At 53.7% G+C, this 15703-nt stretch overlaps 1 protein-coding gene across 1 annotated transcript; it reads left to right on the forward strand.

The window, feature by feature from the left end:
* Positions 1 to 3883: 3883 nt before the first annotated feature.
* On the forward strand, positions 3884 to 14380 carry LOC122155796 (maestro heat-like repeat-containing protein family member 2B). The gene is given in 31 exon segments (XM_042810003.1): positions 3884 to 3925; positions 4212 to 4333; positions 4473 to 4595; positions 4731 to 4896; positions 5051 to 5167; positions 5170 to 5417; positions 5761 to 5904; positions 6423 to 6515; positions 6794 to 6863; positions 6979 to 7092; positions 7195 to 7268; positions 7599 to 7718; positions 7866 to 7973; positions 8163 to 8322; positions 8450 to 8490; positions 8667 to 8808; positions 9215 to 9267; positions 9597 to 9704; positions 9981 to 10100; positions 10272 to 10394; positions 10529 to 10684; positions 10906 to 11028; positions 11323 to 11402; positions 11810 to 11945; positions 12062 to 12154; positions 12541 to 12636; positions 12797 to 12920; positions 13123 to 13232; positions 13619 to 13771; positions 14005 to 14159; positions 14262 to 14380. Coding segments are annotated over 31 exon segments (3549 nt in total). The 5' UTR covers positions 3884 to 3900; the 3' UTR covers positions 14314 to 14380.
* The last annotated feature ends 1323 nt before the right edge of the window (positions 14381 to 15703 follow it).

Consider the following 15703-nt stretch of genomic DNA (forward strand, 5'->3'; position numbering starts at 1 on the left):
TTCTTGCAAGCATTTTTTCCCTATACATATAAATAAATCATGCACATGTACATATATAAAACAACATGGAACTCTGAATTAGTTTATTGTATATGTAGCTTTAGAATGTTTTGACACCAAAGCAGCAAATGCACTAATGCTTAGAACTGCCTTGAAGAGGTTAATCAAGAGATAAATTGTTCCTATCACAAAATATTTCCGCAAGTTGGAATCATTAAAATAGCACTCTGTGACATATGTTATAGAGTAAATCCCACTTCAAGGTAGAATATCTGTTAAAGTAATAAATATTCTCTGCATTAAAGTAAAGTGCACAGTAGACAGAAATATAGGTTAAAATCCTATACAGCAATGTTGGCTTTGGGACTCAGTTCAGCACAGTGTTTAATTGTGTGCAAGTACTTAGATCCTGATGCAGCAGAGCACTAATGCACGTATTTAATTGCTGCAATGAATAAAGACCTAAATAAGAGTAGGCTTACTCATTTTTAACCTTCTTACTAGTTCTTCGTGTTAAGCAGGTGCTTAATGCATAGTGTTTTACTGATCGGGATCCAGGCTACATTCAAAATGGGTCAGGAAATTTCAAGCAGCTTCCTGAGAAAGGACAGAAGTTTTTTGCTCTTGAAAACTGCAAATCTTGGAGATTCTCTGGGCTATGGATGGAGAAAAAATCCTTTTCACATATTTTTAATTAAGCTTTTGAAGCCAGTCTGAATTGTAACTTGTGGAATCAGTTCCATCTAATAACTCTACTGGTGATTTATCAGAACAAGTCAAATCTCCTAGGAGTATGTGCTTACATCACAGACTTGTGACTTCTTCCTCTACAACCACTTTGTGAACGACTCCAGTGAGTGAATGGGCACTGGAGAGCAGAATACTTATCCACTAGTAGTAGAAAATTAACTTGCCTCAGCCTGAGACATACACATTGCTAAGGCAGGGTGGAATACTTTGCATATTGTGTTGGACATTTTGGGGGGAAAAAAGAAAGCAATGTCAGTGCAGAAACCAAATGGAGGACACAGGGTTATTGTATGCAGTTCTGGTCAGTCTCTTCCAAAGGGGTAGAAAGGAATTAAAGAAGACAGAGAAAAGGATGAAGAGGGTGATAAGAAGCAGGGGACCTCTTACAGATGAAGAAGTGACAGTGATCCTTTCGTTCCTCTATACTGGTAACAGATACAACCACAGATGGCATGGGGAAGGTGGGCAAGGAGCATTATTCTCTTACTACAAGAGTCAGGAAGCACACCATGAAATAATCAGGCAGCAGACTTGAAAACCAACATAAATAATCTGGTTTCCTAGTGTGCATATCTCACCGTTACAAATCAAGGCAGCTGAAAAAAAAGTGGGATTGTAAAACTGGGAAGAGGCTATTGGTAGTTTATTAAACTGAATCTCAACGGCTGCCTGGTGGAGACTGAAAATGTATAGCAGACAAGAGTCATATTGCTTTTTTCTTTTTTTTCAATTTAATGTATTCCTTTCTTAGATTCTGCTTCTGACCACTGCAGAAGATCAGGTTATGAACTAGGTAAATCTTTTGTCTGATTTGTACTTTGAGGAGGGGATAGAAGTTATCTTCTCATACACATCATAGTTGAAAAATAATCCTACCTCCACTTCCCCTACTGTGTGACCCCAGACATGCTGTCCCAAGAAAAGGTAGTAGATTGGGGTTAATCCTCACAAACTTCTCTTCTTTAATAAAGCTACTCTTAAACAAAACACTAGTTCCTCCAGAAACAATGTGTCCCCACAGGAAAATAACCACTATTGTATGCTCTGTGGCTTCATTGTCTAATCTTAAGATGGAGGAAAAAGGCAAGGCATGCCAGCTCCTTGCCAGTGTGATGGAAAAACTGAGTTTATACAGCTCAAGAGCAACTAAATAAGCATGCTGTAGTCACAAACTATGATGAGATGGACAAGGAACTTGACGTCACTGACAGCTGCCCAAGTGTCAGCCTACAGGGGACTTAAAAGGTCTTCTGCTACCTTTCCATGCAGTCGGACCTCAGAAGGACATAATCATTCTAGGCGCTTTCTATTGTCCTCATTTCTCTCAGAAAAGCTGTCAGCAGCCAGTGCTGGTTATTTTTGCTTTTGTTTTTTTTTTGTTGCTGTTTTTTTTTAATAGCACTCAAAACACAGTAATTTGTTTATATTGTAGAGCATTTTATTAATGTTGCAGCAGCGGTAGCGATCCAGGTATTTGGAATGGTGCAATAGAAATACAAATTTGAAAGAGAGAAGGACACTGTGGAATCAGGAGATAAACTCTTGCCCAGTTACCGATGTACTAATTTTGGAGGGGAAAAATGTGCCTTTGGTTTAAGTCAAGGGACATTTCAGGGACAGAGAGGTGGAAATCACTTTCTAGTGAATTGTTTCATTTGCAAAGGGCACTATCACCTGGTCTTAAGTCTCCATTCCAGCTTGGTTTCCTGCTCCTGCATCTGCTTCATTACCCCCTTTCCTCATTGAAGAGATGGGTATTTTGTGCTCTGCTGAACTGGTAAAGGACAAGACACAACTCATCACGACTGAGCAGATTTTGCCTCTTCTTCTCATTGCTCAGCTTTGCTGTGAAGGAGTGTTATACCAAGAGCTGTTGACATTAAATCTGAACACTTTTTGCTGACCGTTGCACAGTGCATGGGTGACTGAAGCAAACTCGTAACCGCGGATTTCAAGAGTAAGCTTTAGGGAAACCCCTCCTTTGATCAAGAAAGGTGACTGCACATTCTGCATCCAATTCAAGAACGTTGAAGGAGATTTACCAAGATAGCACTGAGGGGCCACATTTTCAAGTGTATAGCACCTATGGATCAAATGAGATTTTTCTCCAAGATCTCAGCTCCCAGGGGGGCATCTGAGCAAACAACACAAATGCTTTCAGTAGTGCAGGCAATCCCTCCTTCGTGATTTAACCTTCCATTTTAACAACACGTATTTATTGTCCAAAAAACACCGAAGAGGGAAGACTGCCTTAACAGCCTTGACTCATGGCTGGAAAAGTGTGCAAAAGGCTTAGAAACTAACAAACAAGGGGGAAAAAGGAACCTCCCACCTTTGCTTTGAACAAGATGGCAGCATCATGAACAAGATACCATCCAGGAAGACGGAGCTCTCCAGGAGCTGTGCATGGACATCCTGGGATCACTGGATGTCTCTGTGAGAGGGATGTGTTTCACTAAATGTCAGGGATTGGAAGGGAACTTGAAAGATCACCCAGTCCAATCCCCCTGCCTTAGCAGGAACACCTAGATCAGGTCACACACGAATGTGTCCAGGCAGGTTCTGATTGTCTCCAGAGAAGGAGACCCCACAGCCTCTCTGGGCAGCCCGTTCCGCTGTTCTGTTACATTCACCATAAAGAAGTTTTATTTTCTAGTATTAATGTATTCATTTTTGATCAGATGCGGTGGAGTCTCCTTAACATCTCTGACACGTGCCCCCAGTAGACAGCAGAGCTCTGTGGAGAGGTTGTCGGGCAGCAGATGGGGGCCTCAGTGCCTCCCGGCATGGAGTCCCCAGTCACCAAGACAACGCCGGGCAACGGTGCCCAGCAGCTGCTCCCTGGCAGGGGCTCTCCATCACCCGCTGAGGTGATTCCCTGCGTCAGCATGGAACCGGAACCCCAGAGCCGATTGCATCACACAAACGTGCTGTGTTTGAGGGCCTGCAGGGTTGCCCTGGGGACCTGCCTGCTCCCCAGCCCGGGGCGTGTCATTCATTCTCTGTGAGGTGACACTGCAGTGTGGTGTCACAGTGGCTGCCTCATCCACCCTTGTGGAGCGGTGGGAGCGGTGGCTCAGTCCGCTTGTGGGACCCGCAGGAAGTGGAACCAGAGAGAGCTTTGCATCTACCTGGAGGCATCCTGCTATCATGGAGAGGCTGAGAGCCCTTCGAGGTGAGTCCCTCCACCTCTCTGGACACCACAACGCTGCCTGAGCACACGTGTGCCTCCAGTGTCTGTTTAGGACGTGCCAGCAGCACTGTCCTTGCTCTGCTGAGTGCAGCTGCTCACCGTGGTTTCCCCAGCACCCCAGCAAGGGGAAAGCTCCTTCCCCTGTCCCCACCAACCACACGCAGCCTCGCGCTGTGGGGCTGGAGGAGCGTTCCTCCCACAGCTGGCCAGATGCTCGGCCCTGGCTCCAAGCAACACCTGCAGCAGCTGCTCTGCTCTTTCCTTCCAGGTCTCTTTGCTTGTGTGGGCTGCGTGCCCAGGCGTACGCGTCGCAGGGAGAGAAGCAGGGTGTCAAGCCCTGTCCCTACCTGCGCCGCGACCTTACTGCTTCGGCGCCTGCAAGATCAGGAGGTGAGTTGGGCACATCCAACCAGCAACCCTTGCCCTCCTGGCCCAGGGCCACGGTGCCGTGGGTGCCAGGCCCGGCAGCACATCCACCGAGCGATGGGTGGCAGCGGGCAAAGCGAGCGTGACTGATCCTTGTCCCCAGGGTGACCGAGCGCAGGCGTACTGTGAGCTGGAGAGCGCCCTGTGCCAAGACAGCAGCCGCCCGCCGTGCGGAGTGGTGAACCGGCTGCTGGCAGAGGTGTCCCGGGACCTGACGGCAGCCCAGGTGAGGGCTCACTCCCAAAGGCAAAGGGAACCGCCTGCCCACGCTGGTGTGCTGCTGGCGGATGGTGGTGGCTTTGCTCTTCCAAGGGCCTCAGGCAGTCTCCTGGGCCGCGTGTCACCAGTGACTCTCTTCCAGGGCGTGACCAGCAATGTCAAGACAGCTGCCAGCAATGTCCTGGTGGCTCTGGCTCGGACGCACTTCACCTTGGTGATGGCTGAGCTCCAGAGCCACCTGAAGGCCACGGGGGACATGTGCAAGGAGTTGGTGCTCATCACCCTGAGCAAACTCTTCAGCACCTATGGTAGAGTACCCTCAACCTCCTGACATCTGTAACAACCGGGAAAGGGGTCTCTGCCCTCTGAGTGTGATCTGCACTGAGCTGGGGGCTGCAGGGCTGCTGTCCACCTACCTCGCTGCCAGGACTCTGACTGTGGCCCTCTCCTTCCTCTCTGCAGCTCCACAGTGCATCCCCTTTGTGTGGCTGATGCTGGCAGGCCTGCGCAGTGTGGTGGGCCAGGTGAAGAGTGGCCAGATCCTGCGCGTCGCTTGTGCTGGTGAGTGCCGGCCCCAGAACAGCCCTGCTGCAGACTCTCACAGACTCCGTTTTCTCTCACTCTCTTAAAAAAAATAATAATAATAATTTATTTTTTTTATTATTTTGTTTTTTCAGTTTTGAAACAGTGGCTGGATGGAGTCAAGAATTACTTGTCCTCAGGAATGCAATGCCCCTGGACTGACATGGAGAAAGAGCAGATCTATGAAAACCTTCATGAGCTGCTCTTCTCTGTGGTGTGGAACTGGCAAGACTGCCAGGAGGAACAGGTGAGCACTGCTGCATTCCCAGCCCAGGATGGCAGCAGGGGCACCCATTTTGGCAGCTCTGTCTGTGCCCAGTGGGCTGAGAGCTGAGGGGTGATGAGAGGGAGTGGGCTGGCTCTGCAAAGGGCCCTGAAGTGGCTCTGTGCCAGGGAGCAGCTGCATGTCACAGCATTGTGGCAGGAAGAGCTGGAGATGAGGGTATGGGGAAAAGCTGCCTGCCCTCCAGAGCGAGCCCATCTCCTGCTGGGCTTGGGGGTGTGGGGAAGGGGAAGGGAAAGGGAAAGCCCTCTGTGTAGCAAGGGCAGACCTTCAGTCTTTGATGCCGGGCCTCTGCCATCCTCTCCAGGACAAACAGGCCGTCCTTGGGGCTGTGGCTGCCATGTTGGAGGTTCTCCTGCAAGAGGAGCAGCACCAAGAGCAGGTCTGGGAGCAGCTCCTCTGGCTCGTTCACCCGTGTCAGGAGATCCAAGACACCTGCAGGGTGGCCAAGGTGAGTTGTTGTGCAGGGCTCAGGGTAGACGTGGGGCCCGTGCAAATGCCACAAGGGGTCAGGGAGGAGGTGGGGAGCCCTTGGAGAAAGAAGGAATGGGTGTTCAAGGGAGGTCTGAGGCTTCCTGAGCTCTTCAGTCAGACAAGGAACAACCCAGACAGGAGCCAGGAGGGAACCAAGAATCACTGGGGCTCATCTCCTGGGGATGGGAAGCTTCACCATCACTGTGGGGCTCTGAGTGCCTGAGGAGCTCTATGCTAACAACTGGGGGGACCACATCCAGTTGCATCTGATGGGGGAGAAGTGGGCTGCTGGGTGGGAAATGCCTGCAAATGATGCCCAAACACGGCTCGATTGCGAGCAGAGAGACTCTCTTGGTGCCGCTGGGAAGTGGGGGATAAACAAGAACGCCTGTGCAGGAGCTTCTCCCTGCAGAGAAACAATTGGGAAACAGTTTCTCCACTCCCGAGTGGCTAGATGTGGCTTCATCCCTTTCTTCCTCTCCTGCTCTCTTGCAGAGCCTCACTATCTTCCTGGAGGCCTTAGGGGGCATTCAGTCTGTCATTCCAAGGGACAAGTTTCTGGACGTCACCAGTGCCGTGTTTTACCAGGTAAGGGGAGCCTATCCTTGCGCCCACAGCAGTTTCCCTTGTGGCTAAGTTGACTGCAAAGCTCCGAGCCCCTGAATAAGGCGGCTCAGCCTTTGCTCCTGCATGCTCAAGGCTGTTCCAGAGCCATGCATGTACTCTCGGGGATGCTGTGGGGTGGGCTGGGTTTTGTCTGCCTGTCCTCTTCCCGAGACTGCCCAGGGAGACGAGAGCGGGCAGCACAGTGTCTTTTCCGTCCTCAGTGCTGATGTGATTGTATCAAATGGACCTTGTTCCCACAGCTCTATGACGACAGCAAGCAGCACAGCGAGGCTGGTCGTGCACAGCTGACCCACTGCATCATGCTGCAGGGTAAGGAGAGGAGCTTTGGCCATGCTTGGCGCTGCCCTGGCCAAAACCTCTCTCACAAACCTCAGGCATGGGCGTGAGGTTCTTGCTAACATAGCGTGGGATTTCCTCCCTGCAGCCCGGATCTGCCCAGAGGAAACCATCCTGTTTCTGCAGTCGCAGCTGGGCGATGACTGGGAGCCTGGATGCGTGGCAGCCCTGGGTCTGCTGGGTGCTCTGGCTCGCTCTGATGGTCAGTACCACGGGTTGCTCAGTACCACGCCTTGGGACTGCCAGGGCTCCCTTCTGCCATCTGCGCTGTGGCTCCGCTCATGCTTCTGTGCATCTCTTGCAGAGCCCATGATGACGGAGATGCTGCCCCAGGTCGTCGAGGCTGTGCAGCGTCTGTGCAGCGACCCCAGCATCCGGGTGAGCTGGTTTGGGAAAGGAAAGTGCTGTTGGGGTTGATGCTGCTGCCAGCACAGGCAGGGCTGGGGTGACTAGAGAGGTGCTGGGGCATTGGCCACACGGTCATGATGGCTCCTGTGGGGAGAGCAGGCAGAGTGGAGCGGGCAGGTCCTTGTGCCGTGCATGGAAAGTGCACAGCCTGGTGCTAAGGCCTGGCCCTCACCTCAGTAGCTAAAGCCTCTCCACTGCTCTTGCTGTCTCTGCTCATGCCCAAAGGGCTGCCCCGATGAGCAGGTTGCTTCCCTTTGCCTTCTGACCAGGAAAATCACACCCATAATTGACCCCTTGCAGGTGAGGACGGCTATTCTGTATTTCATCAAGGATCTGCTCAGTTCGAACACCCGGAGCTGCTCAGCCTGGGATGTGGTGGGGCACATCTTCAGGGAGTTCAGCCGCGCCACAGGAAGAAGGGTAAGGGCAGGGGGCAGCATCTTCCTTTGAAAGACCCGTGCTGCTCAGAGGCTGCTATACAGAAGCACCGCTGGGGCCACACCTGAGCCTCCTGAGAGGCTCCTGAGAACTGAGCATAACCAGTGTTTCAACACCACTGTTGTGCAGACAGCCGGAGACCTTTCTGCCCGGGAAGCCCAGGAAGAAGGAGCTCTCCAGGAGCTGTGCATGGACATCCTGGGATCACTGGACGTCTCTGTGAGAGGGATGTCCAAAGTAAGTCACGCTCTGCCCTGCTGCTGCTCCCTGCCCTTGCTCCACGTGTTCCTCGTCCCATTCCAAGACCCCAGGTCTCTCCTCCAATGTGCTCTGAAGCACACAGGACTCGGGGAAATTCACAGAGTCCTCTTCATCTCTGAGCAGAAGCAGGAATGCTGATCTGCTCAACTGCCTCGTTCCCTACAGCTCCTGTGGCCGCGGCTGCTGTTGTTTGTGGTGCCAGCGCAGTACACAGGCATGCTGATCCCAGTCTCCCGCTGTGTCTGTGCCCTGGCTGAGAGAGAGGAGCTGACAGGACGGCGTGTAGAACATCTGGATCCCCATTTTGTCAGCTCCATGTTTCAAGGTAGGAGCAAAAACTCCCCCCGTGAGCTCTGCTGACCTGTGGTAGCACCCAGAAGGGACAGCGGAGGTGCGCGTGGCTGGGCACGCAGTGTCTTGGAGTCTTACTCAGCACTTTTTTCTCTTTGCAGGCCCACTGCTGACGCCCCAGACACTGCTGGCACGACTGCTGGTGAGTAGATGCTCCAGAGGCCGGTTCTACGAGCACCCAGGAGGAAGCAGCATGGCCATGGGCAAAATTGTTGGCTGCTCCTTGCCTGCCAGAGCAGAGCCGAGCTGCTTCCATCCTGGGGGGAAGCTGTTGCTCTTGCTGCAGAAGTGACCCTGCTTTTTCTTGCTCTCACTCAGGTGGTGGCAGGCAGCCCTGTAGCAGGCAGCAAACTCCAAGCTGCTGCCTTACTGCTGATGAAAAACCTCCACAGCAGGTTCCACAGGGCTGTGGGGGCCATGTGGGCTACTGAGATCCCCCTGCTGCTGCAGTGTCTTGAAGGTAAAGTACTGGAGGGGAAGAAGAGGCAGAGGCAGGGAAGGGGGGGGGAGTTAAAATTCAGCTCTGTAGCATGGCAGAGGGGAAGCACTGCCTGCAGCCTAATTCTTGCTCTGCTGCTGCTCTCATTCCTGGGAGTCAGCCCTGAGGCCCAGGGACCTATCCCACCAGAGATCTGCCCATTCCAGGATGTGGATGGGCCCTTCATGTCCCCTCAGACAGCAGCCTTGGAGCACTTAGTTCCGTGTTCCTGTGGAGGCAGTGTTTGTGGGGAGGGACAGGTCATTGTGGAGGGGGTGCAGGTCCCAGCTTGGCAGTGTCAAGTGCCCAGGCCAAGCCAGGTTTGCAGCAGCTCTTCTTCTGTGCCTTGATCCCAAGTAAGGGTCTTTTTCTTCCTATTGCTGTGCAGGGAGAAATGAGAGCTTCCCGGACACTGCCGAGTTTGAGCGCCGTCTGCTAAAGGTACAGCATTGCCGGGAGGCGCGGTGCAGAGAAGTGCTTGCCTGCCCCAAGTAGCCCCGCTCCCACGTGAGCCACTGTGGGGCAGGAACAGCCTCTCAAGCGCTGCTGCGGAGCGGCCGCACGCCTTTGTGGCGCTGCCTCTTCCGCTCTGTCCCAAGCCCAGGGGGGTCTTAGGAGAAGAGGGCAGGCGGCTTTAATGGAGGGAACGCTGGGGGAGCTGGGAGAGGCACTGTTCTTCCAGGCACCTCTCCCCAGAGGGCTGCAGCAACTTGGGAGCGAGGGAAGAGGCAAAGGGCAAGGGAACATTGTCTTCTCCTGTTCTCCAACAGTTCCTGAAGTTGTCGCTGGACACAATAGAGGAGAAGGCATGGATCGAGGCCCTGAGCTGTGAGCTGAGCCAGCGGCTGAGCAGCTCTGCCAGCAGCTCTGCAGAAAAGGTGAGTCCCCCCTGGCTCTACCCAGCGGTGCAGCTGCAGGTGTCCAGCTGGGGCTGGGGCTGCGGCTGGTGCTCTGCCCACGCGGGATGCTGATGCTGCTTCCCCAGTCTGTGCCCCCCAGAGGCCTTTCCCTGCAATCTGCCCAGGGATGGCTAAAGCTCGGCCCCGCAGCTGCTCTCAGCAACCGCCAGGGAGCTTGGCTCCTTCCCACCTGGCCCTCCACCAGCAGGTTAAGCTGCTGCCACATCTCAGCTTCTTCCTTCCCTTCCCATGCAGTCATTCCTGTACAAGGCTCTGGGCACGGTGCTGGGATCCTGTCAGGGAGTCTTCAGGGTGCAGGAGAAGCTGCTGCAGCACCTGGAGGAGGCAAATGCAGAGGAGCCATGTAAGGCCCAGGTGAGCTCTCCTCTCCTCCAGCTCCTGTGAGCAGCCCCGCTCTGGCCCTGGGGCAGAGGCCTTCTCCTGGCCCTGCTCTGGGCCTTTCAACCTCCGCACTGCTGCCATTTTGCTCAGCAGAGGACCTGTAGATTCAGGCCTGTGCCAACGGCCCCTTGTTCTTTTGTGCAGGGAATCATCTCTCTTCTCAGCCATGCTGCTGAGAACAACTTCCACACAGTCCTGGCCACGCTCACCATGTTTGCGTCCAGGCTGTGCAAAGGCCGCAATGCCAGGATTTCCAGGCGCAAGAAGGTAAAGCGTTACGGGTTTCCATCTTGGCATTCTTCTGCCTTATTTTCCCTGCAGCTCCTGCCTTGGGAGCCCAGGTGCGTCGCGGGGCACTGGGGGCCGTTAGCGAGTGTCTCAAGGCATTTCTTCCCACACAGATGCAGCTGGACAGCACGAGAGCTCATGCCACACGCAGCGCTCTCATGCTGGCCCACGGCAGCGTGGCACTGCATGCCTCCAAAGAACAGCTGCTCGCCCACCTGGAGGGAGACATTGTGGGCAACGTCCTGATGCTCTACAGCTGCAGCTGCCGGGTGAGAGCTCAAAGCGTGCCAGGGTGTCAGAGCGCCCAGCTGCAGCCCCTCCACACGGGGAGATGCTGAGATGGGCCTTCCCTTTCCAAAGGTCCCTCGGGGAACTGTTTGTGCCCAGATAAAGATCCAAGCCCTTCCCTTAGCGTTGTCCCCACATGTGTCCCTTGCAGCTCTTGTCCCTTCCCGCAGTTCAAAGAACGTTCTTGTCTCTTGCTCCTCAGGACTTGCAGAACAACCTCGCGCTGGTGCAGAGCATCACCGACTGCAGCTCTGCCTTCCAAGCTGTGGGTGGTTCTGCAAGCTTTAACCCCTCCTTGAAGAGCAAGCTGCTGGAAATCCTGATGGTGAGTGCCTGGAGACAGGGCTGTCTGCAGAGGAGTTCTGGGCTGCGCCACAAGGCTCGCTTCCCTGGGGGCATGCAGGTGTCCAGCAGCCACACGTCTCCAGCTGGTGGGGACTTTGGGTGCTGGCAGGCAGCAGCTGGGCAGCTGCTGCCTGCACCAGCTGCTGCATCCTGCAGCGCTTCCATGGGAAAGTGATGGGGCTGGTGTGTGGCAGTTGTGCCTGTCTAGGGGCCGGGTGGAACAGCTCTTGTGTGCCCCTTGCCCACTTTGACACTGTCTCTCTGGGACTTGCAGGACCTGATGAAGAAGTATTACTCGGGCATCCCTGTCTCCCCAGTGCCTCTCAAGGTGGTTCTGGCCCTGGAGCAGTTGAGGTAAGGGCTGAGGTTGCAAGTCAGGATGGTGATCCCCATTTTGGGTAGCTGCTGAGGGCCTGGAGGGGTCAGGGGGGGAGGAGCCACATCTACAGCAGGGGAGATGGCTGGGCTGTTGTGCCCAGCAAAGCTGAGGTTCTGGGCAGGGAGAAAGGCCCTGGTGCTCCTGTCCCCTGGCAGGAAAGAGAAGGAGAGCTGGGGTCTCCTTCCCTCCAGAGCGGGAGGTGGTTCACTGCTGCCGGGGAGGAGGTGGGCGCTGCTGGAAGTGAAGGCAGTGCTCAGCAGCATGAGCTGGGTGGGGGTATTGGCTTTGTAGCTGTCAATTAGGAGAAACTCAGATGTTGTCTGAACCAGTCTGGGGAGGTAAAGACCTTTTTTAATTTCTCTTCCTGTTTTCCTCCTCTCAGCAAGCTGAAGCCCTCTTCTGAAAGCAAGGACCTGCGTGAGATGTTGGTCCTGTGCTGCAAGAACATCGTGACACACCCTTCAGCAGAGATGATGCTGAAGATCAGGAAGTCACAGCAAGCAGCACAGTACCTGCAGGTAACCTGCCGTAACTTTCCCGGCCACCTCTCGGTCAGAGCCCTACCTCAGCACACACAACCTCTGCTCTGGCAGCAGCCGTGATGCTACACGTCACTCCCCTCTTCTGCTTTCAGCTTCAGCAAACAGCACTGAAAGCTCTGGGCCGGCTCATGGTGGTCCTGCTGGAGACAGAGCCCAGCGGCGGCTTCTTCCAGAACATAGTCCATGTGAGTATGCGTGGGGCAAGGGAGAAAGCATGGTGCCTGTCAATAGCGGGGGCAGAGATCTGGGGACTGAGAGGAGGATCAGAGGGGGAGAAATCTCCTGCGGACGTGCCAGCTCACTGCGATCTGAAATGGGCAGAGAAATGGGCCCTGCAGGGGGAAAGCAGGAGTCAGCCCCTGGAGGCCACAGCCGAGGAAAAGCTCCTGGGTTGGGAGGCAGGAGTGTCTGCAGAGAGCGGGGCAGCAGTGCCGGTGCTCAGTGAGGCAGGAGGCCACATGGAGCAACAGGGCAGGCCCTAAGGGAAAGTGCTGGGAAAGGAGGGACAGGGAGAGGGGTGGCAGGAAGGGAAAGAAAAGACATCCTCAGTGAGACAGATGCTCTACCCCAGGTCCTGCAGAAATCAATGGTATCAACCAACGTGTGGGAGCGAGAGAGGGCCCTGCAGACCTGCTCCCAGCTGCTGTCTGTTTGTGAAGAGCTTCAAGTGAGTAAAGAGCCCCACCGCATGCCCCCTGCTCCCTCCCCAGCGCCCCTGAGCTGGAAGGCGAGCTCTGCCCAGCTGTGCATGCTGTGTCACGGTGGGAAGGCACAGTGGGGAGAGCTGGGGCCATCTACAGCTTTGTTCCTGCCTCTCACCCCTGCAGAGAAGAGATGTCTGTGAACACTTTGGCTCCTTGGTGGGATTGCTGGCGCCTCTGACTTGTGACCCCATGCCTGCATCCCGCCAGCTGGCTGTCACCTGTCTGAGCTCCCTTCTGCGAATCCAAGGTGAGTGGAGCAGGCGTGCTCCAGCCCTCTGCTCTCCTCTGTAGCACTACCAGAGCCCCATGGGCTGGGCCCTGTTTACAGGAGGGAGAGGCACCGTGCACAGCTCTCTTCTTGTCCCCACCCTGTCCTCTGTCTTTCCCCCGTGGAAAGCAGTTTCATTTCCAGAAGCATGACTTCCCTTTTCTCCCTGTGCTCTTTCCAGCCAAAGCGACCAACACAGACATCGAGACGGGTGACATCGGGAGCCTGTGCGAGGGGCTGCATGCCTGCAGCATCGCCTCTCAGCTCCAGACCACATCCAAAATGGCCATGGTATGTGGACCCAAGAAGGGGTGGTGTGATCTCTGTGGGTAGGCTTCTGCACGACCCTGTGCTGCTCCCAGCCTCTAACACTGTTTCCAAAATGAGCTGTTACCCTGAGTGCTCTTTTCCCAGTGCAAGTAGCAGGAGGCTCTGAGCTATGTCTGGCCTTCAGGCACCCAGTGCAAGGCTCTGACTCCATGATGTGCGTTTGTGTGTGTGAGTGCACTTGCATGCATGTGTGATTGTGGCTGCTGGGAGGTAGGCTTTGCATGTAAGCAAACACCATGGGTGCAGAAGCTGAGAGAAGGCTCAACCGCCTTCCGTATCAACAGCAGGGTACAGACAGCTGCAGCAGAGCAGTGATGAGATCTCCCCCGCTTCTCATTTCTCTGCAGATCGTGTGCAGGAACTTCCCCCTAGAACGCACCGTTGACTTCATGACTGCCATCAAGGAGACGATCCGGAAAGCCAACGGAGTGCGTGTGCGTGCTGCTGGGAAGTGGATGACCACCTTCCTGCAGATGCACGGGAAGGACATCTGTTGGAACGTAAGAGACTTTCTTTCACGTGTCTTGGACTTTTGCTGGCTGTTGCACTATGACTTGTGCCGTTTGCCCCTTGTGCTCAGGGCACGGAGACCAGGGTAGCTGGCATGAAATTCAGGCTTAGGACTTGGCAGCACGTCAAGGGAGCAGGCACTGCTCATGCGCTGAATGTCCATGGTTGGGCCCTGCAGAGTGCAGGATGCAGCAAGTCATTCTTTCTCCTCTTCTTCTCTCAGGTGCCTCCGATCCTCTACATCCTGCGCAGCATCACGTCGTTTGCGCAGCAGAGCACGTTCCTGCCCTTCCTGTGCCAGGCGGTGGTCATCCTCACCCGCTGTCACACTGAGGCCGTGATGAGCAACTTCTCCCGGCCGCTTGGGCCAACGGACAGGTACTGGCACTCCCGCCTTTGCTGTTGCTGCAGAGGGATGTAGGGAGGAGGCAGCTTTTCTTTTTGGTGAATAGTCTCAAGTTGCGACTCTACTTTTTCTAGTGAGACATGGAGGAGAATAAGAGAATTTTGTCTTCAGCGATGGAGCCAATAGAAAAAAGAAGAAAGGATAAGAAAGGAAGGGAGGAGAGGAAAGGAGCAGGGAAGGAAAAAGGGAATGAAAAGGGAAATTTAAAAGGAGAAAAGCAGAAAAGGAGAAAAGAAGAGAACGAGAAAAGAGAAGATGAGCTTAAAAATTGTATTATTTATTATAAATAAATAAATAAATATATATATAAATAGTCCTTTTTTTTTTTTTTTTTTTAACCAAGTCTTTATTTTAATAGCTGCTGTCTCTTCTCCATACCAGTTACAGAATCACAGTCCCCAAATGTCAGGGATTGGAAGAAACCTCAAAAGCTCATGTAATCTAATCCCCCTGCTGGGAACACCTAGATTAGGTCACACAGGAATGTGTCCAGGCAGGTTTTGAACGTCTCCACAGAGGGAGACCCCACAACCTCTCTGGACAGCCCGTTCCAATATTCTGTTACCACCACCATGAAGTTTTTTTTCTAGCATTCATGTGGAACCTCTCATGTTCCAGCTTGTACCCATTGCCCTTATCCTGCCACTGGATGTCACTGAGAAAAGCCTGGCTCCATCCTCCTGACAGACATCCTTGACATATTTATAAGCGTTCATTAGGTCACCTCTCAGTCTCCTCCAAGCCAAAGCTTCCTCAGACTTTCCTCGTAAGGGAGATGCTCTGGTCCCTTCATCATCTTTGTGGCTCTGTGCTGGACTCTCTCAAGCAGTTCCCTGTCCTTCTTGAACAGAGGGGCCCGGAACTGGACACAATACTCCAGATGCGGTCTCACCAGGGCAGAGTAGAGAAGCAGGATAACCTCTTTTGACCTCCTAACCATGCCCCTTCTACTATGTCCCAGGGTGCCATTGGCCTTCTTGGCCACAGGGGCAGGTTGCTGGCTCATGGTCATCCTGCTGTCCACCAGGACCCGCAGGTCCCTTTCCCCTACGCGGCTCTCCAACAGGTCAGTCCCTAACCTATGCTGGTATGTGGGGTAATGCTTGCCCTTGTTATATTTCATTAAAGTTCTCCCCGCCCAACTCTCCGCCTGTCTAGGTCTCGCTGGGTGGCAGCACAGCCTTCAGGCATGTCAGCCACTCCTCCCAGTTCTGTGGCATCAGCAAGCCTGCTCACAGTGCGCTTTACTGCCTCATCCAAGACATTGATGAGTCTGTTGAATAGTACGGGTCCCAGTACTGACCCGTGAGGGACTCCACAAGATACAGGCCTCCAACTTGACTCACTCTGTTCCACTGACCACAACTCTCTGGCTTGTTTCCTTCATCTGGTTCAAGTCCACGTCACTACTCAGTTGTCAAGATCACGCTTTCTCAGTTTAGCATTTAGTATTTATCATGAGTATTGTAGTGCCTTATTAGCTCACTCTGCATGTATATCTGTGATAAATATGGGA

Source organism: Centrocercus urophasianus, unplaced genomic scaffold, assembly GCF_019232065.1.
Source record: "Centrocercus urophasianus isolate 14NV4802_14NV808 unplaced genomic scaffold, USGS_Curo_1.0 seq_12, whole genome shotgun sequence".
Taxonomy (NCBI): Eukaryota; Metazoa; Chordata; class Aves; order Galliformes; family Phasianidae; genus Centrocercus; species Centrocercus urophasianus.